General features: G+C 43.4%; 1 protein-coding gene across 1 annotated transcript in view; it reads right to left on the reverse strand.

The window, feature by feature from the left end:
• Positions 1 to 22,951, reverse strand: part of LOC147727361 (maestro heat-like repeat-containing protein family member 1) — a 192,077-nt gene that overhangs the window by 142,045 nt on the left and 27,081 nt on the right. Inside the window, 1 exon segment of the mRNA XM_086963613.1 lies at positions 10,649 to 10,715. Coding sequence (XP_086819739.1) covers positions 10,649 to 10,715 — 67 coding nt within the window.

The raw sequence follows: 22,951 nt of genomic DNA on the forward strand, positions 1-22,951 counted from the left end.
ATTTTTATTGGGAGACCTGGGGGAACGCTGGGTGATAGGAAATTTGTCGATCCACATAGATTCCAGAACTTACCCGCACAGAATTTAGAGATTAAAAGGATTTTTTCATCAAAATTTGAGGATTGCAGGGAATTCTGGGTAGGAAAATGTTGGGAGACCCACGCAAGCCATACCTCCCTGGACTCCCCTGGGTTTCTATTTTTCAGAAATGTGGGGTCCGGTAGGTTTCTCTAGATGGCTGCCAACTCGGGACCAAAAACTCAGCTGCCCCTATGTATCCGAAAATGACCTTGTTTTGCAAGGGGGTGTCACATGAGTTTTTGGTCTCGGGCTTGGCGGCCATCTAGGGAAACCTACCAAAACCACACATTCCTAAAAATTAGACACTCGGGAATGTCCATTGAGGTATGGCTTGCATGGATCCCCCAACGTTTTCCTACGTAGAATGGCTCTCACCAGGTTCTGTTACCTAGAATCCCTTGCAAACCTCAAAATGTGTCAAAAAACACATTTTCTTCACATTTATGTGGTGGAAAGTCTTAAATCTATGTGAGAGCCAGACATGTCACCCCATCCTGGATTCCCCTGGGTGTCCGATTTTATAAAATGTATAGGTCTACTACGTTTCCCTAGGTGCCGGCAGAGCTAGGGTTCAAAAACTACAACTAGGCACTTTGCAAAATAGTGTCAGTTTGCACTGTAAAATGTGGAGCATCCACGTTGCGTTTTGGGCCAATTCCTGTTGTGGGCACTAGGCCAACCCACACAAGTGAGGTACCATTTTTCTCAAAAGACTTTAAGGAACGCAGGGTGGGTGGAATTTTGTGGATCCAAACAGATTCCAGAATTTCCACCACAGAAATGTGAAGAAAATGTGTTTCTTTTCACAAAGTCTGAGGTTTGCAAGGGATTCTGGGTAAAATAAACTGGTGAGAGCCAGACAGGTCATCCTATCCTGGATTCCCCTTGGTGTCTAGTTTTCAAAAAGTTACAGGTTTGATAGTTTCCCCTATTTTAAGGTCAAGGCAACACAGTTCGGACAATGGAACTGCCAGTTGGCTTCCCCAGGTTTGGGTTCCAGGTGCATAGCACAATGTTAGTGCAGAGATATAACGATCTGATGTCCTCACTGTATTTGTGTGTTTTGCTCTGCAGGGGGCCAGATATTAATTGCGCCACCAGACGACGCATGATCTATTGGCACGGTGTTGAATGCCTGTGATGGTTGTAGGTATGCAGTAAATAGCAGCCATCAGGTAAACAGCAGATACCGTTTTATTCTGTGTGTCTTGTACTTGTTTTATGTGGTTGTCTTCACTTTTGTGGATACATGAAGTCCTGTGTTTGGACTAACATTTCATTTCCGCTGAGTGTGTTTTTAAATATCACTACAGGTCCTGTGAACCAACAAAATTAAAGATTGAAAACAGAACCCCGTTTTTGCCCAGACGAAGTTGCTGAAGTTTATAACAATGAAACATGTAGACATTGAGTAACTGTATATGGTATAGTAAGAACCATTTTTAATTGGGAGTTGTTGCGGCATCAGAATAAAGTTATTAAGCTAGCAAGTCTCTCCACATTTTAGCAGTGATGTCCGATTGCTCTTGGCTATCACAGGGGTTCTCGGTGTACACACATTTTTTCACATTTCATTTAGACGAGTGGACATATAGATTTGTATTCGTGCACCAGACCAGTAGTAGCTGGGGAATCACTATTTGTGTTCTTTCCTTTCGTTGTTTACTCACTACAAAGAGAGAATGTCCGATGATGAGAAGTGGGTAAACTGGCAATTGCTTGCCAGGAACCGCCTCGGATGTTGCTACAGTGAGGTACTCTCTCTTTGCTCACTTTATATTTTTTCACAATTTGAGAGTGGGACTGGACCTGGGTGTAACTTTTCATGAAAGCAAGAAGACACCATGACCCTTTAGGTTATTGTTAAGGGACGCATCTAGGGCAGTAGGATAAATGGCTGTTTTGCTCTGCCAGTGGTTCAACGGGTATAGGTGTGAGATGGGGGAGGCCCTTGTTGTTGAAATTTGATTGAGCGGGGGGGCGGCCTCTTCCATTATTCCCCCTAGGGCTTCTTTAGATTGATAGTTTCCCCTATGTGCCAGCTGCGCTAGGGCCCAAAATCCACAGGTAGGCACATTGCTAAAAAAAAGTCTAATGGGCTTTCTGCCGCCCTGGGGGGAATCGGTGGGGGGGGATTTGCCCTGATATGTCCCCAAGGGGAGCAGAAAGACTCAGGCTAATTGCGGAGGGGTGGGGTCATTGGTATGCACATTCTGGGCAGCCTCCACCCATGCATAAAAAAGCCAGAGTAGTTGCTGGTGCCTAGTGGGCTTTCTACCCAGCCGGTGGCAGATAAGGGACCACTGCCCCATCTGCCCCCGGGGGAGCAGAAAGACTGGAATTTCTCTGGGGTGGTGGCGGTATTGTCATACCCATTTTCAGCAGCCCCCCACCCCTACATGAATACACAAAAAATCCCTGGTTTCTAGTGGGCTTTCTGCCCCATGGGGGGCAGATTTGGGGCTACTGCCCCCATATGCTCCCCAGGGGGGCAGAAAGACTGGATTTTTTGTGGGCGAGGTGGGGGCATTGGCATGCCCGTTTTGGGCAGCCCCCACCCCTGATTCAAATTGGCAAAAATATCCCTGGCATCTAGTGGGCTTTTTTCCCTTCTGGAGGGGCAGATTGGGGGCTACTGCCCCATCTACCCACCAGGGGGGCAGAAAGGCTGTAATTGTGGTGGGGTGGGGCATTCTGAGGAGGCTTACGTGTGTAAGGGGAGAAACTTGAGCACTTCTATGTGCAAAAACTCAAGCTGCTAAAGTTAGAAAGTTCAATTAGTCAAAAGTAGTTTGGCTGATATCATCAGATATTTAATTTTTCATGGTAGAATCATATTAATTCATATGTTCTCTCTGGAAACAAAATTGTATACAATTCCAAACTGGTTGTACAATTCACAGTATTTGCGATTGTTGCAGTGGCATGACGTTAAAATAAATCATCCCGATGCATTTCGAGCGTGAGCTCTTCTTCAGGGTAAAAACATCTGAGGAAGAAATGCAGGAAACTAGTTTTAGGAACGAGGGCCCGAGTTATAAAACAAAAATAAACGTGAGGTAGTGTGACATGCTAAAAGGATCATGCGGAAGTGTGGTTGCCATGATGAGTTAAGTGAAAAAAGACGTAAAGTGTCTATAAAACAAACTAGATTTAAATAAATAAAATACTGTTACAAGTTATGAACGTGGTACAAGTTGTAAACGTGACCGGCGGTCCGCTTGTGATAATGGTGAAATGTGAACACATGCGGTTCAAAACTTACGATAGGTGTAAAGGGGGTGCTGACAACATAAACAACGTGCTTGAGCTTTAATGGTTAAAAAGAATGGCATGCCGGTGAGTAAAGTGAATAAGTGCTAGATGCACGCGTGAACGTTCGTGAAGGATCAAGCAAATGAACGGTATATTGATATACGGGTAAACGATGGAGTGCTTACCATGCCTCTGTGAAACAAGAAACGACGGTGTAAGCGACGTGTGGCGTCCAGGAACAAACGAAGTCGGTGTGAAAGCATGCGCGTGAAGTATCACGTTAAATCAATGAAAGAGAAAAGAGGACGTGCAAGGTGAATAAAGACGATGCGAACAAAAAAAGAAAAAAGGAACGGATTTAAAGAATACCATACAACCTAAGTTGTATACAACAACGTCATTAGAATTGGCAATGTTCTGATGAAGTAAAAAAAGAAGTGGTTGTCATGAAACTGGTACAAATGAAATAAACACGTAAATGGGGAAAAGAATGAGAAAACAGTTCAAAACATTATGGTGGGTATTTGAATCAGAAAAAGGTGTACGAACATGTGGAAACACAAAATCAAGAGTAAACCAAGGAATGTGAGCAGAACCATTGTGAATCAATATTGAAGTGGGTAGTGGGCTCACCGTAAGAAATACAGGTCTTAGAGAAGGAAAAATGATAGAATCTAAGGTTAAAGAGAGACATGTAGCAAGTAGAGAATGCACGTGTATATGTAAGAAGGAAAGATACAGGACACCGATAGGGAGGTAAAAAATATAAACATTCGAGTGTGATTGAAGGAATGGGGCATTGACATGCCCATTTTGAGCAGCCCCCACCATAATTAAAATTTTCCACCAAAAATCCCTGGTTTCTAGTGGGCTTTTTGCCCCCCCTGGGGGCTGATTGGGGGCTATTGCCCCATCTGCCCCCCCAGGGGGGCAGAAAGGCTGTAAGTGTGGTGGGGGGCATTGGCATGCCGTTTTGGGCAGTCTCCACCCTAATTAAAATTGTCCCAAAAAATCGCTGATGTCTAGGGAGCTTTCTGCCCCCAGGGGGGCAGATTGGTGGCTACTGCCCCCATTTGCCCCCCAGGGGGCGCAGAAAGACTGTAATTGGGGCAGGGGATGGGGCATTGGCGTGCCCATTTTTGGCAGCCCCACCCTAATTAAAATGACCCCCAAAAAATCCCTGGTGTCTAGTGGGCTTTCTACCCCCGAGGGGCAGATTGAGGACTACTGCCCCATCTGCCCCCCAGGAGGGGCAGAAAGGCTGTAGTTATGGCCGGTGTGGGGGCATTGGCATGCATGTTTTGGGCAACCCCCACATTCATCGAAATTGCCGCAATAAAAATCCCTGGTGTCCAGTGGGCTTTCTACCCCCATGCGGGCAGAAAGACTGAATTTGGCCAATATTTTTGCCCTTCCTGGGGCAATCCCCAAGCAGGGATCCACTGGGGATATTCTCCCCTTTCCAATGATACCTCTTCCATCTTTCTACGTGCTCAGGGGGTTGAGATAGCCCCCTGAGCACATAGAAAGTAAAACTGAAATGAGCCTTTCAGTTTCGGTTTCTGTTAAATGACGTCAGCGCAACATGCAAAGATCATCATTTCATAGAAACCACGGGGGGCCTCTGGAGCTGGGGAAGCTCTTCCCCAGCTCCCGAGGCTTTGGGGAAGAAAAAGAAATCCCTCTGGTGCCTGCACCTGAGGGATTTCCGGTGCTTTGTGCCAGGGCAGCCAGGAGCCAACCTGCGCACATTAGCACCATTGAGCATGACAGCTCCCAGCCGTCGTGCACACTGAAAGGGTTAAGAAAAAATCCATTCAAAGATGCTATCGGCAAATGAACACACATCTACGTCAGCCATATAAGAATGGATATTCTTAAAGCTGATTAAAATACATTAGGAAATGTCTGTCATATATATACGTGTGCACATGGAAGTTCTGTTAGACATATTGTAATGGTTAAAAAATAAATGATGATTATCACCTGCCAATACAACATTGAGCTGAGCTAAGAGCCCGAAGTCTCTGGAGGATGAAGGACATGTTGAGAGTGTAGTTTTAACAAAGAGAAGGTGACGACAGAAGATGTGGCAGCAGGAGTAAATAAGAGAAAATAATACTTCATATTCACTGCAGTGCAAGATCTGATGTATGTAGTGAAAGGAATCCTGCTTTACAATCAAAACAGAGTGAGAAGAAAAGGCTTGAATGAGAGACAAACACAATAAGAGTGAGGAAAGCAATCTAAGCAGTAGAGAGTGCCAAGAAAACCATCCAATCATGAGCAAGGAACTGACAGAAGGACTACTCTATGTTTTGCATTGCTCAATTGGGCTTCATTAATAGACAGCTAACACAAAAGAGGCCCAAAAAAGCCCAAACTAGGGAGTCAGCCAAACTCCCTTTTCTAGGTTATTTGGGCATTTGGGCAGGTGGAACAACTCATTGAGGTTTTTGAGTGATGAACTAGTCAGTGGTGGCATATGGCATGTCATCATAATGATGCCAAGGAGCCCTTAGTCTTGCATGTGGTGGCTGGCAATTGGCCCTCTCTTCAATCTGTTTGGAAGGGTTTGACCAGTGCTCAATTTATCTTGGCAAGTCAACATGATGTGTAAAGGGTAATTTGAGGGTAGGGTTACATGATGAAAGTGGGCTGATTATTCATCCTGATAAGAAAAGTTAAGTTAAATTTGCCAGAACTTAAGTAAGATAGGCAGTGAAAGATGTAAAAGATTCTGGAAATAGGAACAGTGAGATAAAATAGAATTAGACAAAATGCAGGTAGGTGTGGCTCCCTTAGGATCCTGTATACCCATGAGGACAAATGACCAGTATTTCATTAAGAAGGAAGCAACACGTAGGTCAGGCGGGGGGGGGGGGCAGTAGGACCTCTCTGAGTACTGAACACTAGACCATTGGACGAAATGTAGCCACACCTCATGACAGAGGACCAGTAAGCAATGAAATAATGAGGAAAGGGCTAAAATTAGAAACATAAGTGTGGGAAAGGTAGAGAATTATATAGCAAAGTAACGGTGGGATGATTTATTCATTTCAAATATATTTTGATGAACACTCAATTAATGACTTAAAAGCATCCTATCATAAATGTCATATATCAACTTTTTCTAAACTCAAAACCTAAATAAAGGGGTACAAAGCTAAATGTTTGGTATTTTGCATTGCAAGTTTAGGTTGCCTTATATTTATTTAAATGCCTCAGCTACAGCTGAGTTTCTCTGCATGTTAAAATATATTTAAAGCATTTGAATAGTGCACATTTTGTCTTTCTTGATTTTCGTTTTTATCAGCAATCACATATCATGTGTGTGCTCCATGACATAGTCCTGTCTCACAAATTGCGATCTTGATGGACCAGGAGGGGTGACCAAAGCACTACCCTCATAGTGCTGGAAGGCCACTGCCTTGACCCAGAGTTAAGCAGCACGAGCTCTCTGGTGGCAGCCTACTGGGTAGATGAAGATTGGAGTGAACAGGTCCTTTTTACCCTGTGTCACTGGAGTTAGGCCTGCAGGCTCACTCCCCATTTTAAAAGTTCCACTCCTGTGTGCCTAATTCACCCTCGTCCTACATGCCTAAAGTGCTGCGTAGGAGTGGCGACTCTACACTGGTCGTATGTGTGCATGGAAATGGTACACTACGGGGATAGAGCAGTGCTGTGCAGTACATGCATGTTGAGCGCATGTACTGGGTGTATGTTCAATCAATCAGGCATTTGTATAGCGCGCTACTCACCCGTAGGGTCTCAAGGCGCTGGGGGAAGGGGGTCCGCTACTGCTCGAACAGCCAGGTCTTGAGTTGCTTCCTGAAGGAGAGGTGGTCTTGGGTCAGGCGGAGTTGGATGGGGAGGGAGTTCCACGTCTTGGCAGCCAGGTAGGAGAAGGATCTTCCTCCCGTTGTGACTCTTCGGATGCGGGGGACGGCGGCGAGGGCGTGGCTGGTCGATCGTAGCTGGTGGGTGGGAGTGTAGAAGGTCAGGCGGTCGTTGAGGTATCTTGGGCCTTGGTTGTGGAGAGCTTTGTGTGCGTGGGTGAGGAGTCGGAACGTGATTCTCTTGTTGACGGGGAGCCAGTGCAGGTTTCCCAGGTGTTTGGAGATGTGGCTGTGTCGGGGATGTCCAGGATGAGGCGTGCCGAGGCGTCCTGGATGCGTTGGAGTCTCTTCTGAAGTTTGGCTGTGGTTCCGGCATAGAGGGAGTTGCCGTAGTCCAGACGGCTGGTGACGAGGGCCTGGGTGACCGTCTTCCTGGTTTCGGTGGGGATCCACCGGAAGATCTTACGTAGCATGCGGAGGATGTTGAAGCATGACGAGGAGACGGCGTTGACTTGTCTGGTCATGGAGAGGGAGGAGTCCAGGATGAAGCCCAGGTTGCGTGCGTGGTCTGTCGATTTGGGTGCGCTGCCCAGGGCAGGGGGCCACCAGGAGTCGTCCCAGGTGGAGGGCGAAGATCCCAGGATGAGGACTTCCGTCTTATCTGAGTTCAGTTTCAGGTGGCTGTTCATCATCGGCTACGTCTTTCATCCCTTCGTGTAGGTTGGTTCTGGCGGTGGCGGGGTCGTTGGTGAGGGAGAGGATCAGCTAGGTGTCGTCGGCGTAGGAGATGATGTTGAGGTTGTGTTGGCAAACGATGGCTGCAAGGGGGCTCATGTAGATGTTGAACAGCGTGGGACTGAGTGATGACTTCGGTGGCCTCGGATCTGAACGGGGGGAGGCGGACTCTCTGGGTTCGTCCGGCGAGGAAGGAGATGATCCACTCCAGTGCCTTCTCTTGGATCCCGGTGTTGCTGAGGCGTTGTACTAGGGTGCGGTGGCAGACCGTGTCGAACGCCGCGGAGAGGTCCAGGAGTATGAGGGCCGCTGTTTCTCCGTTGTCGAGCAGGGATCTGATGTCGTTGGTGGCTGCGATGAGGGCGGTCTTGGTGCTGTGGTTGGCCCGTAAGCCAGACTGTGAGTGGTCGAGGGATCCATTCGTCTCGAGGAAGGCGGCCAGCTGTCTGTTGACGGTCTTCTCAATGACTTTGGCAGGAAAAGGAGCGAGATGGGTCGGTAGTTTTTGAGTTCGGTGGGGTCCGCTGATGGTTTCTTCAGTAGGGCGCTGAGTTCGGCGTGCTTCCAGCTCTCTGGGAAGGTGGTGGTGTCGAAGGAGACGTTGATGATGTCCCGCAGGTGAGGTGCGATGACGGAGTCGGCCTTGTTGAAGACGTGGTGAGGGCAGGGGTCAGTTGGAGATCCGGAGTGGATGGAGTTCATCGTGCGGATGGTGTCTTCGGTGTCGACCGGGGTCCAGGCGCGGATGGTGGTGGTGGGGGGCGTTGGTGCGGTCGTAGGGTGCGTCGGCTGTGTGCTGAAACTGTTGTGTTGGCAGTGTGAAATACATAATATGAGAGATGTAGTGCTGTGCAGTGCGTGCACAGTGAAAGCATGTGCTGGGTATTTGGGTGCTTGCGAAAAGCATAACACCTGAAAGGTATGATAAATAAGTGCACTGGCAGTGTGTGTTTTTAAGTAGAACATCATTGCACAACAAAGAAAGGCTACTGTAATGAACAGGTCCCAGAGTGAATGTGTTTGCTGAATGTATGTGTGCCGCCTGTGAGGACACGATGCATGAATGGAGCAGTACTGCATAGAGTGTGCACTGTGTTCATACACTGAGTGTGTAGTGGGCCAGCAAAGGTACATTACATGGTGGAGCCTGGGTTCCAATTTGGGAAGCCTCGGCCTACCTAATGAAGACATTACAATTATAGGAATCCCCCAGACAGCTTTGCTTAATGCTGCGTTCCTGTGAGCAGGAGGGGACACATTGGAGAAGGGAGAGAGAACCCCCCCCCCCGTCACTGTGAACTGGCGAATGGGGGATAACTCCAACCACATTAGACGAAAGAGGGTGCTACAGGGATTTACCAGTTAAAAACTGGAGTCCTAACCTTAAGAGAATTATTATTGCTTCTGAATGCTGAAATAATTTTTTCAATGCGTAGAGTTAAAAAGAAAATAATACTTTTTAATATAAAAACAAAACATTGATTTAATGACAATATTATTTATGAGTCGTGCTAAACAACCTGTATCTACACTTCCCCTATGATGGAGCCTTTGACTCACTATCTACAGCTATCACAGAGAATCAAGTGCAGAAGGGGTACTAGGCCCAGTTTCTCAGGGTCCATAGTAGGTCGGAATATAGGAGTTCAGGAGTAAATTACCTCAACCACAACGATTGAGCCCTTGAGCCCCTGCATACCCTGTGGCCCTCTGAAAGAAGTCCAGACACTGTTACTCTTAATTTCTATAATCATACTCCTCAAATATTTATTTCATGTTAAAGTCCCCGGCATACAAGACACCAGACCCCATGACCTGTCTAAACTATCCAATAAGGCCTTGATTGGAGTTCTTTGTAGTGCACACCATTAGTATTTGTCACCGACATTTGGCAGCATGCATTCACAGGCAACACTACCCGTGATCATTTTAAGTGTCGTCTTATGGATTTGGCAAAACATGATTCAAGGGCCCCTGTACAGTCCAAATTTGAATGTTATTTCCCATTTCCTGGAAATTCAAGCCTGCATGATTCCAAACAGCACTAAATTATATATTAACGGGGCACATAATTAGTTGAAATATGTCTTGACCAGGGTGACAAAAGTCCTTAAAATGACACTGGGGTAAAAAGAGTCAGTTGTAGCAGTAAGCGAAGAGTGTAGATAGAGCAATAGAATAGTCAGATATGAACTGGAGAGAAAGTTCACTTTCCAATAGAGTCTCTTGGAAGGGAGGGGACAATGGGCAATTGCCCAATATGCCCATCTTGTCTGATCATCCTGTGATCACAAAAGCCCATCACCCACATGCCATAACGCTCCATTAGATTTTCAGTGCTGCATTTGGTTATCATTTGAGCATTATGTCGGGGTGGTGCCAGGATTAAGTACCTCCTACCACAATGACTGAAGGCCCAATACGCCCAGAACTTAAATACCGAATGATCAATGATGCCACCAATTCCACTATACATTCTAATACTGAGTGACTGCTGCCTCCATATCTGCATGAACTTTAATATTAAGTGATTGATTACCCTGCAATTCATGTACTATAAAATTACATACTACAAGGACAGCTTGTTCTGTGCTGAAAATGTACTTGTTCCATAACTACCCTCATTTGTTTCACTAAAACTATAAATAATGCGAGAAGGCACACATAAGGAGAACACCCAGAGTACATTTATGTCTAGTACCATGAGATAATGATGGGTTTTGTTTTTGACCACTTACCTCCCTCAGGCTCTGCACATGGTTTGCAGCAGCAGATTACTGCTCTCAGACGGGGACGCATTTGCAACTAAACGAAAAGCAGAAAGAATCATTAGATCATTCTCTCTAAAACCAGATTTAATCATTGAGTCATTTTGTTATACAGTGTTACACCCTGTGCCGCTCAACCACCTTCTTGTTGAAATGTAGTAGCTAACTACTGAAGGGAACACCTACATACTCAACTGTAATGGTCTCCATGCCACTGGTCTCACCACATTCTATGAGCTTTCTTGGTGTGCTGCCCTATATCTCACTCCTGCCTTGAAGGGGAAATAAATTGTTTAGTCCAGTGTAACTCTTTCACTTCACATTGAAGGCCTGTAGTGGGGTGAGCACTAAACATGATGTTTGTGCAATTTTGGGAAAAAGATCGATCTCCTGCACTTTTTTTGTAGAGACTAATTCGATTGTGTACAAATCTGAGAACATCCCAATATCACACACTCTTTTCATCAAGGGTGACACTTTAAAGTAAGCACTATAATTTACTCACTACTTATTCTCCCTAACTTTTATTCTCCCATTGTGAGTGGGGAAGAAACCCTATATCCAGCTCCAATCATGTCTCAGTCACCAAACTAAAACAAAGTTCAAAGCTCACTACAAAACTGTCCCCTTTCCCTGTGTTTATAATAATACTAAGTGCCTCATTATGATGTCGGTCGGAAAGCACTGCGACCAACCCGGTGTCGGAAACATTTCCGACCAAATCAGATTTTGGGAGTTTGACTGACTGATTTCCGAATTTTGCCCAGATGGACTCCCATTGACTTCAATGGGAGTCTGTGTTTCGACTGACAACACAGGCTCCCATTGGAAAATGGGGTGGATGTGGAAAATCATGCACCCTGGGAAGCCTGTCACACTGTGCATGGTTGTAAAGAGGAGTCCTAGGGTTACCCTCACAGGCCCCATTCGGAGTGCCCTGGGTGAAGAGGGGCCTGCTATGGGCCCCCAAAGCTGGATTCTAACAGCCGATCTGTGTCGGAACAAACAATTTGGACAGGCTGTCCGAATCTGACATCGTAATCCATTGGTCGCAAACGAGGTCCGTAGACCTGATTGAGTCGGCTGCGACCAACTCGGTTCCTCAGAAGACCATCGGAACAGAGTCGCAACCGAGTAGGACAGTCCAACCGGTGCACAATCATCGTAATCGGTCGGTCGGTCGGAAGTGTTTCAAAGTCGGTTGGAAAGGCGGGTTCGGAATCCGATTCGGACAAACCAAATGCCGCTCGGAGCCTTTTCGGCTGACATCGTAATGGGATCCTAAATTGTTTTCTACTCCTCTTTTAAAACACATGCATGCCTCATGTTTTTCCCTTGTTCTTTTGCATCTTCCTTTAGGATTGTTCTACTATATTTGCTGCTATTGTCTCGGGCCTTAACCTCTAAACTTTCACCCTAATTAGTAGTAAACATTTGTATTTCTGAAACTCAATCCCTGGTAACGACAATGAAGCAAAATACCTCATTTAAATTTACAGGCAGGAAATTATAACTCACATTTATGGACATCTTGACCCGAGTAAAATTCAAATGTCAGCTGTGGTTGATGGTGCACACCCAACTGGATGGTAGGCAAACAGCTAGGAGTTAAAATAAAAAGTTAATGTGTGAAGTCAAGAACTTCACTTGTCACAATAGTTTTAGAGTAAAGAATTCCATGAGTTGTGAGAGTCTGAGATCAATGACAGAGCCTGCGACATTAGGAAACAGTAAACAATAAGAGTCATATTAACCCAAAAATGCTGGAGCGTGGTGTTATGCCAAATTTGGCAATGTCATGCTTCGACATTTTTCAAAGTCAGGGATGCGCCATATTTACAAAAATACAGTGCAGCCCAGAATTTCCTGTAGCTCTGGTCTAACAAAAGTGCCTGCGCTGCAGAGGTGATTGTGCACATGCAGGAGGGACAACTTCCTGCACATAAACAATCAATAATGGCGACTTGCTGAGTAGATAGAGAAATATGTGGAGAAAAATGAATAATTTCTCCTCGTATCACCAGTCTAAGACCAGGTATTACCTGGCCTTAGTTTTTGGTGCTGCCCCAGTCTTGTAAATCAGGGGCAGCCTCATAAAGCAATGAGTGTTGCGGTGGAACGCCCACAGCAACACCCATTGTATGCCCCCTTGCCACAATGGACTGTGGAGGCAAAGGGCATATTTACAAGATGGCGTTAAGCCACGTTAAGTGGTTTAGCACCACCTTGTAAATATGTGAAATGCTGCAACGCCACCAGAGCGTCAAAAAAGTGACACTCCAGTGGCGCTAAGGGCTTGTATAAAGAGCCCTTATATGTTTTTAAAACACTGGTGATTCCAGACAGGTCTGTGAACATACAACTTTATTTTTTTAACATGAATAATTTCTGATGAAAAGGAATTATTAGAGAAAGAAAATCACTTTTATAACCAGATTCAGGTGAGGAGAAGGGAGAGTAGAGAGGAAAACAAAACTTGATTCTTGTCTAGGTTGTTGTTTTAATGACACCCCAAATACCCCAATATTTTAATATCAATTCTCCAAAAACAATGGGAAAACATTTATACTGTTATGTTCTGTGCTAAAGACTTTATTGCATCTCATCTCCAAAACACATACAAGAATTTGCCTCTATCAGAATCTGTGGGAATGCACATTTTCACCAAGTAACACCCACTTTCTATAAGTGACTACCAAAAAATTACCTAGATTTGGGACGAAACAGGTTGACACTGTGGAACCTTTACAACCTTTTAAAATGTATTTATACTGCTTTATGTTACATGGAATCAGCTCAATTGTGCTAATGAAAACAATGCCCTAAAGCAGCACCTGCCTTGTGACACAACTATTCTATGTGCTTTTGACATCTCATTGATATGTATATTAAAGATGAAGATAAATTCGAAGATGTACATCTATTAGTGCTGTACTGCAGCATCATTGTTAAAACATGTTGTTGGTTGCATTTCATGCTGTAAGTTAAAAGTATAAGTATCGAAGGCCATAGAGGGTAAGCACAGTTTCAGATGGCACGTAGACCATTCAAAAAGCATTTTAAATCACCTAATCAACTAATTTATAAGTGACCGGAGTAGTTATGCAGACAAATCAAAATGAGGAAGGGGAAGGTCTACTGGAGGGGTTATAGTGGGCATAAGGGGCATGGGAAGCAATGCACTCCTCTGGTCAGCAGAATGTGTGGGTGAAATTGGTATTGTGTGAGTAGGGGACAGCCTTTGCCCCTGTGTATGTGTGTGCGTGTATACATATATATTTTTAGATCTGGCAGCCTTGTGGTGGTCTTCTCCCAACTTTTTTCCTTCTTCAGCCACTTTTACTGACCTTGTTTTTGCTGGTAGTAGGACTCTGTGCACCTTACCACTGCTAATCAGTGTTAAAGTGCTTGTTTTCTCTCCCATAAACATGGTAACTTTGGTTCGTTCCCAACTTGCATATTTAATTTACTTATAAGTCCCTAGAAACATGTTTGTACCTGTACCCAGGACCTGTAAATTAAAGACTATCAGTGGGTCTCCAGCACTGGTTGTACCACCCACTGAAAGTAGCCCTTTAACCATGTCTCAGTTCTTCAATTGCAGGGCCTGTGTGTGCTGTTCACACTGCCATGTTGACTTGGCAAATAAAACCTTTCGTTAGGAACAAATCTTCAATTTTTTTACATATAAATCGACCCTATGGTAGGCCCGGACAATACAGAGGGCAGGGTGGAATGTATTTAAAAGGCAGGACATGTAGTTTTAAGTTTTGCATATCCTTTTAGTGAAAACCCCTTAACTCCTTTTTTTTACTACAGCAGGGCCTATGTCTCCGATAGGAACATTGAGATTATCTAATTACATTTTATAAGTGCAATTTCTAATTGTGAAGAGGTAGACATTTTGTGTTTGGTGTCTCTGGAATCACAATTTAAAATACAAACTTATGGGGAAGTCAGGTTTTAAGTTGCAATTCCGAAAATGCAACTTTTAGAAAGATAGCTTTTTCTTACTTTAGCCATTTGCTACTTGCTGTTTGTCTCTGATCACACGTCTGGGGTAGGTGACAGTTGGGGCTTGTGTATCCCCCCTAGACAGCCACCAACAATGGGACATTAAGTGTGACTTGATGGGGCAACCAGGATTATGGTTCTTTGGCTCAGCGGCCTAACTGGGTCCCTGTAGCCGGCGCACGTTCTATCGCTGTTGGCCTGAACTTTTGACTTTGTCCCATCCAGCGCTACCAGATATCCCAAATAGTGCTTTTAGGCACTAGTTTAACAAAAAACTTTAACATTCAATGTCTCAAGTTCTACTTATTGGATGTTGGTTGTTTTAGTATTGTATATTTTTTTAATGAAGCTCTATTTTCTTACCTGGTGTGGAATATTTTTGTGTGGCATTTTCACTGATTTACTGTTTGAAGTTTTGTGCAAATACTTTGGACATTGCCTCTAAGTGAGAGAAAATCACACAACCATACAGCCACTTAGACACCAACTGGCTGACTGATACAGACATTCACTCACCCAAACATTCACTGAGACACCTAATCACTCACTTATACAGTCATTCACACACCTACTGAATCATCCAAACAGGTACTTACACCTTACACTTACTGATTCACCAATACACCTGGTATATATATTTAAACCATCACAAACCTTTAAAAAATCGCTCACAGTCACTGGATGATGTCATCAGTGATGTCATTGAAATGTCATCAGTGATGTCCCTGACCATGTCATGAGTGATGTAATATGTGAGGTCATATATATATATATATTGCAAAAGGAGTGTTGAATACCATTAATACAATTTAGAGTAATTTTACATGGGCACCTTTTATTACATGGGCACAATAAAGCGAGGAGGGAGATAGGTTGGTTTTCTTTGTAGTTCAATGTTTGTTGGAAGTTTAACTGCTAGGAGAGATGAAAGTCCATGGCTGAGGTTTATTGCAAAGTCGGTATGGGTAGGTTGTGAGAGATAGGGTTTGTGATTTAGGGAGGGTATATGCGTAGTGTAGTGAGGACTGGCAGGAAGCAAGTACTTTGAGTGGGTTGTAAAGACCATGATTTGCTGAGGTTCTAAGGCAGCCTTTATCCACATAGTGAGAGTAGATCTCAAGTACGATTTGCCAAAGCGTCACAATTCACAAAGGCTCTTGTAGCACAGTCAGCATGGCGAATGGCACACTGCGAGCAAGCACTGATTTCTCAGATGATCACAGCTCACAGAAAGAGGTGGTGGTACACTCATCATTCATATATGTAGTTCACACATTTGCTGTGCGCTGATCATTCAGAGGACGAGGGACGCGTTGTTCAGAGTATTATAAATTGCTCCTAAGACTTCATAACATTTAATTTGAATATTTATATATTTATCTGTATTCATCCTGCATTATGAGTGATGTCATTTTTTCAAAGATGATGTGGTTTGTCCAACCAATTTTGATGTCTGATGTGGATTTTACATGTTTTAGTTATGCTGCTTACAGTAAAAACCCTCATAAGAATCTAAATGCCAAAAGCCACATACAGTTGGAGGGGACATTTTTCTATTTCTATTCTAATTAAATTACACTGCATACGAAGTAATGTCAAAGAGCTTACCTGACTCACTTTTAGTTCAGACTCACAGTATCCTTATTGAAATAAATCACTGTTTCTCTCAAGCTAACACAGCTTTAACATTCTCTCTCCAAGTATCCAAGGAAAGTGAACACTGCACCTGAGATCTGGAAGCCTCAGCCTCAGTGTTCTAGGCTCCGAGAATGGAGCCATTGTGACATCATTAGCAATCCCAGGCTTGTTTTGTTTCTATCTCTGCAGCCTGGCAATGCCTGATGATGTCACCAACACAGAATCAGGAGTGGTTGGAAGATTCACTATAAGATACCTAGTGTTTTGGGGATGTTCAGTTAAGCAGCAGAAGGTGTATACTCCCAAAGAAGAGAATCTTCATGTTGTGAATTAAAATAGAAAGCTTATAAAATCTAGGAACGTTAGTGCCTTGCTCACAAGATTCAAACATCTTACAGCTGACCTGAAAATGTGAAATATTCAGGCTGTTATGTGACTGGCTCACCAGCTATAAATATTGTGTTGTGTGTGACTATCACAGAAAGTCATTAGCATGAATACTAGATTCCAAATCCTGTAATTGGTATGACATGGGAGAACTGGGAGTCAAACGTTGTTTCACACTGTTGTAAATTGATAAATCAATTCCAGGCAATTCTGACCGGGCTCATTTAAAAGAATACATTGCACCTGAGAGTCTATCCATGCATTCACAGATTACTCTCTTTTGGCTTCAATTATAAACTTTCTAATTAAGCAGACTAAGTATAAGAAACTGTGTTCTTAGTTGAGAGTAGTAGCAGCACCAATCAAATAATAAACACATTCCTTGTCTGGGTGAAATACAAACGTCACTAAGCCTGTGCTTACCCTCTAGTACCTTAACACAAAAGCACTCACACTTAGTGGCAATGTGTATAGTACTTAAACAAATAAAGAACTAAAGTGAAAACACTGCACAAGAAAAATCTCAAATCTTTTTACGTTGCTAGAGCTTCATGTTAGCAGTGGTCACAGTCTACTGCTACTGATGCTTGTTCTTGTAGAGGACGCAAAGAGCAGGTTGTCACAGGAGATTCACATTAGCGGGCATCGCAGATCTTTGCCAGGCGACATGAGGAGTCCATTTGTAGTCGCACAGGGACCAAAAACCTTAGAATCTTCATCAGAGACTCAGGAATTGTGGTTTTCAGGCAGGAGGAGAACACTCTGATGCCAGTCAAGGGTCACAACCTTGACTGGGGGGATCAGCGCTCCCTTCAGCAGAGGCCAGAAACAGGGCTCATGCCGATCCATGCGGGTCCAGTTGGTGCTGGTCGGCATGACAGTTGCAGGGAGACCTCTGGAAACTTGTTTTTTCCCTGTAGCTCTAACAGGAGGTTGGTCAACTGACACTTTGAAGCACTTATGTGGAGCCTGAGCTCAAGTCAAGCAGGTCCAATCTTCATTCTTCAGATAACAGGGCAATCCATTTCCTGAATCTATCATAGGACCAGCAGTGTTCTGGTGAGAGGTTGTGAAGGTGCCACTTTTATCCTCAGTGCCAGCCTATGGGGGAGGGATGTCCCGTCTGTCTAAACTTGCCTCTTACATATGTTTATATATGATTTATGATAGGAACAGTGGTTCAGGGTAGGCCTAATAAGGTCCTATAACACAAGGTTAAATATTGTTTGGTCTAATGAACGAATCATGTAGGGGAGCACGCTTCGTAGGGCGACAGATAGTCTTTTAATCATAGTATGCAGATTGATATTTAACCCCTTCGATGCTCATGACGAGCTCAGCTCGTCATGAGGCACGGTTGAGCTGTGCTGATGACGAGCTGAGCTCGTCATGATCACACCCATAATCATTGACCCTCAGCACAGGAGGGAAATACCATCAGCAGCGATGGTGTTAAGTACAATCAGGTGCTCACATAAGTCACATGGGTGCGTAATGTGACTAAGTGGAAGTGACAATACACGAAATATCACACAGACAGACATAGAAATCCAAGACAATATGTACAAGTGAGGGGATTTTCAACAAGGGGTCGACGACGTTTCGATCTTTTGGTCATTTAGATCATCATCAGGACTGGGTGAGCATTCTGAAATAGTTTACGGAATTAAGGAACATAGGTGAATGGTCCATATTTTATACAGTTTGGAAGAAGAACTTTTCAATTTTTGGATGGTGAAGATTTTAGAATTGTCGAATAATCTCATTACTGGATTCACTTAAATTAGTCCCAGGTAGTGGGCCATAGCAGGTGGGCGCATCGTTAATGGATGCTGTGCGTAGTATACTGAATTACATGAAAAGATAGCAATCATAGGGCTTAGTGAGGCTTCTGTGTCCTTCGTACTGTTGTCGCCTCAGGGCAGGATTTCGATTCCCTGCTGTAGGTGATTCAATCGTCCTCGCGGCTGCCGTGACTACTGGAGATGCGGGCGCCCGCATACTCAGATAACAGGGCAATCCAGTTCCTGAATCTATCACAGGACCAACAGTGTTCTGATGCGAGGTTTTGAAGGTGCCACTTTTATCCTCAGTGCCAGCCTATGAGGGAGGAATGTCCCGTCTGTCTAAACTTACCTCTTGCCTATGTTTGGCTCCAAAATGTATAGGGTAACAAAGGGTAGACAGGCATATTTGTGAGATGCATTTGTCATTGGCACAGCAGACACCCCTTAGAAGCCAGGAAGGGCTGGGCAAGCCCTAAGGCTATGCTTTGAAGTTCAGGAAGGCTAAGCACAACCTTGAAGGACATCCCAGTCAGGAGGTGAACACCCAGCCCCACACCCGAGGCCCTTTAGTCCTCACATCTGGAAGTAATACACAAATCACAATTGGAGATGCATTCAGAGTCATGTGATCTTGGATCTTGGCAGAAATGCACATTTGGTTTATGCAGAAAAATACACACTTTTTAAAATTGGGGTTTTCAGAATTGCAACTTAAAATCCGGCTTTATGATTAAAGAGGATTACAAATTACAATTTATTTGAATGGAAACAGTGACCCTTGATCTGGTCCCAAATTGAAGTTATGACTTATAAAAGCGTAGCAAGGTAACCTGGTGTTAGTCTATGTGAGACTTAGCTTTACAACATTGAAAATTGCATTTAGGAGTTTTTCATTGTCAGGGCATGTAAAACTGAAATAAACATGTCCTACGTTTTAAATACAATGCACCCTGCCCTATATATTAGGAGTGAATTATACGTATTAAACAGGAAGGTTTAGGCCTAGCAAAAGGTTTGTAATGACTGGTTGAAATGGCAGTTTAACACGTTACTACAGATTTCAGTGGCAGGCCTGAAAAACGTTTTGCAGTGCTACTTTAGTGGGTGAGGAGGGCACAATGCATGCTGCAAACCGCTGCAAACCACTAGTAACATTTAATTTCCAGGCCCTAGGTATATTTAGTACCATATACTAGGGACTTACAAGCAAAGTAAATGTAACCACTCAGACGTAGGCCAACTTTCCCCTGTTTGTGAGGGAGACCACAATTTCTTTACCACTTATTAGCAGGTGCAAAGTGCGCAAAGGCATAAAAGCCAACAAAAGCGGGTTCAGCGAATGAAGGAACAAATCTAGGGTGACCTTGCATGAGGTGCCAGGTTGAACACCATCTCATTCTGTTTTTGCCTCAAACATCTAAAGTACATATTACCAGCTCACTGACTAGTAATATTTTGGTAGGTTGTAAGGCTGACCAACAGATATGAAACCATCACCACTGACATTGATTAGATGCAAATATAACTCATAAGCATTTATTCTTTTTAGTATTTGATAGGTCTACAAGCCCAGCCCTAATGTAAACATATATTAGATATCTCTAGATGGTGAATAGTGTTTGAACAGAAGACAAGTAATCCTTCGTCCTTTATACCAAACCCTGTATGTTTTCCTCTTGCACTGTACCACTACCCAGGTTCATAACACGGATGTGCAACCTGAGAGCCCTCAAACACAAGAGTCACATGAAAAGGCAGCATGACCAGCAGAGTTTAATAGCATCAACTCTAACCCAGAAGAGCAGTAAAAAACAAAACTTACTAGAAAATCTAAATGTGAGCAATTGCAAAGCAAAAATAGAGATGCCTGTAGAATTATGAGGACAATAAATCACCCAAATAGAATTCATTCAGAAAATCAACTCTGAACCAATAAGGAAATGTTGATGATGAAAGAATTTCAAAAATTAGGTAAGGCGTAACAGTTACAGACTTCCGCCCCTAACACTTAAAACACTTCACACTCAATTATCATATTTCTAGAAGTTTTAAACATAAATCAATCATAAAAGAAAATTAAAAAGGAAAACATAAATTGTAACCTTTTATGAAGCAAGAAATCATCTAAAATAGAACATGGTGCACCAATATAAGTTGGTACCTAAAAAAGGAGAGGATCAGAGAGATGTACATGTTTGTTGTAGAAACTATTATATATAACAAAAAAAGACATAATCAAGAGGTGTGTGTTGTTCTTATGTACCTTGATAATTCACACCATTTACTGAGAAATATTTCCAGCTATTTTGTAACACTTGTAACTGAATTACCAGGAAAGTCATGTGTGTTCCATTGAAATGGATTGAGTGCAATGTTATGGTGAAAAGTGAAACTACATATTTTTCATACAGATGGGCTTTAAATTCACAAGAGACTCATTAGTATACCTCATTTCTAAAACATTTCGGGGCATATTATCAAGGAATGGCGTTAAAATTATTGCTGCTTTAGCGGCAGCAAACTGCCGCTAAAACGGCGATAATGGGCTTGCTAATATGTTGTAGAGAATTCCAATAGAAGCCCATATTAACACCAGAACATGGGTTTATATTGGAATTCTCAAGGGCATTTTATCAAGCCCATTATCGCCAGTTTAGTGAAGGTTTCCTGCCGCTAAAGCAGCAATAATTTTAACGCCGTTCCTTGATAATATGGCCCATCCATCTGTATTATTAAAGAAATGTAATAGCAGAGCTTCTTTTATTCTGTAACCCACACCCTTAACTCGCTTCCTCAAAACCTTAAAAAATATTCCCCTAAATACTTAAGGCATACCCTTGTCCCTGTACATTATACTCCAATTTGTTAAACTATATTCCCCCCTCTTGATCCGTGTTCTGCTGGGCATCACCGACGGATTGGATGGCTCCAGGGCTGAGAAGCTCTTCTTAATACAGCATTGGTTGGCGCCAAAAGGGACATTGCTGCTCATTGACTAGACACTACCGCACCCACTCGAGGGCGCTGGCGCAGAGGGGTGAACTGGTGTGCTGCGCAGGAGCTGCCTCTTTATGTCGCATGGGGATGCCCTCAGAAATTTCTCTGCATGCGGGGCAAATGGGTTGGAGTAATAGAAGACTGATAAGGAATAGTCTGCTCTTCAGGTACACGTGGATATGCCATTATTGGTTTTACTTGGGTAGCCTTGATGTCACTGTGATGTGTTTTTTCCCTATTCTGACAGAGTATAATGTAGCTCTGAATGGTGCCATTTGTTGTTACATTCAAAACTCAATAAAATTGATTGTCAAAAAATAAACTTTATTCCCTTAACCCATTAACCAAACACCCAAAAGTGTCATACCTATACCGTATATGAAACAATATTAAAACCGATAATGACCCTAACCCCTAATCCTTTAACTCCTTAACACTATACACCAAAACCATAACACTTAAACCTGTACCCAACACCTTAACTATTATACCCTTAACCTAAAACCACAAATATATAATCCCACTAGCCTCACATCTATTCCCCTAATGCCTAATCCCTAATCCCTTAACTTTAACGTAAGGTTTCGTCTTTTGTCCCCTGAATGTGTGTGTGTTTGTGCAAGTGTGCATGGATTCTGAAAAATGCATGGGCCTTTAAAGGTAGAACAATGTCTGAATTACAGTTAAGTTAAATATTAACGTAATGATTTAGATTCAAAACATAACAGATATCCCATCCATCGTATTTCAAGTGTATTATCGTCTAAGGCACTTGTAATATGGAGGAAGAAGTATATGTCACATTTTGACTGAGTATCCCATCCACCATACTGAAAAAAAGACCCTCAGTCAAACAATCTAATACATAAATTAACCTACCAGTGGTAGAAGTAGTCAAGCTCACTAATAATTGTCAATGTTTAAAGAAATTGCACTTCTCCTGAGCTAACACAGCTTCAACCTCCTCCTTCCAAGTCTCCAAGGAAAGTGACCACTGCGCCTGAGATCTAGAATTCTCAGCCTCGGTGTCCTAGGCAGCACTAATGGAGCCATTATGACACTATCAGCAACCATCTGCTTGTTATGTTTCTATTTTTGCTACCTGGCAATGCTGATGATGTCACAGACACAGAATCTGCAGAGGGTGGAAGATGAGTTGAGAATCCTGGTGTGAGGGAAATTCCAACAAACAACTGAAGCAGGATTTCCCTTAAAGAAAATGCAGAAATGGTCACAGTTCTTTAATAAGGGAATGCTCACAAGCTTTCCAATCCAGTTTAGCTTTGTTCCAGTGTCACATTGTCACAGAACCCAAGTCTGTACATACAGTGTGCCACAGGAACCAAGCCATACCTGTCTGATGAACCCTACTACGGTGAAAAAAAGTCCTAGGTTGCTGGTGTTCTGGTTCAGGGAGAACCTGGCCTTTTCCCATTAGAGCAGAGTTAAG

Source organism: Lissotriton vulgaris, chromosome 3_1, assembly GCF_964263255.1.
Source record: "Lissotriton vulgaris chromosome 3_1, aLisVul1.2, whole genome shotgun sequence".
NCBI classification, from domain to species: domain Eukaryota; kingdom Metazoa; phylum Chordata; class Amphibia; order Caudata; family Salamandridae; genus Lissotriton; species Lissotriton vulgaris.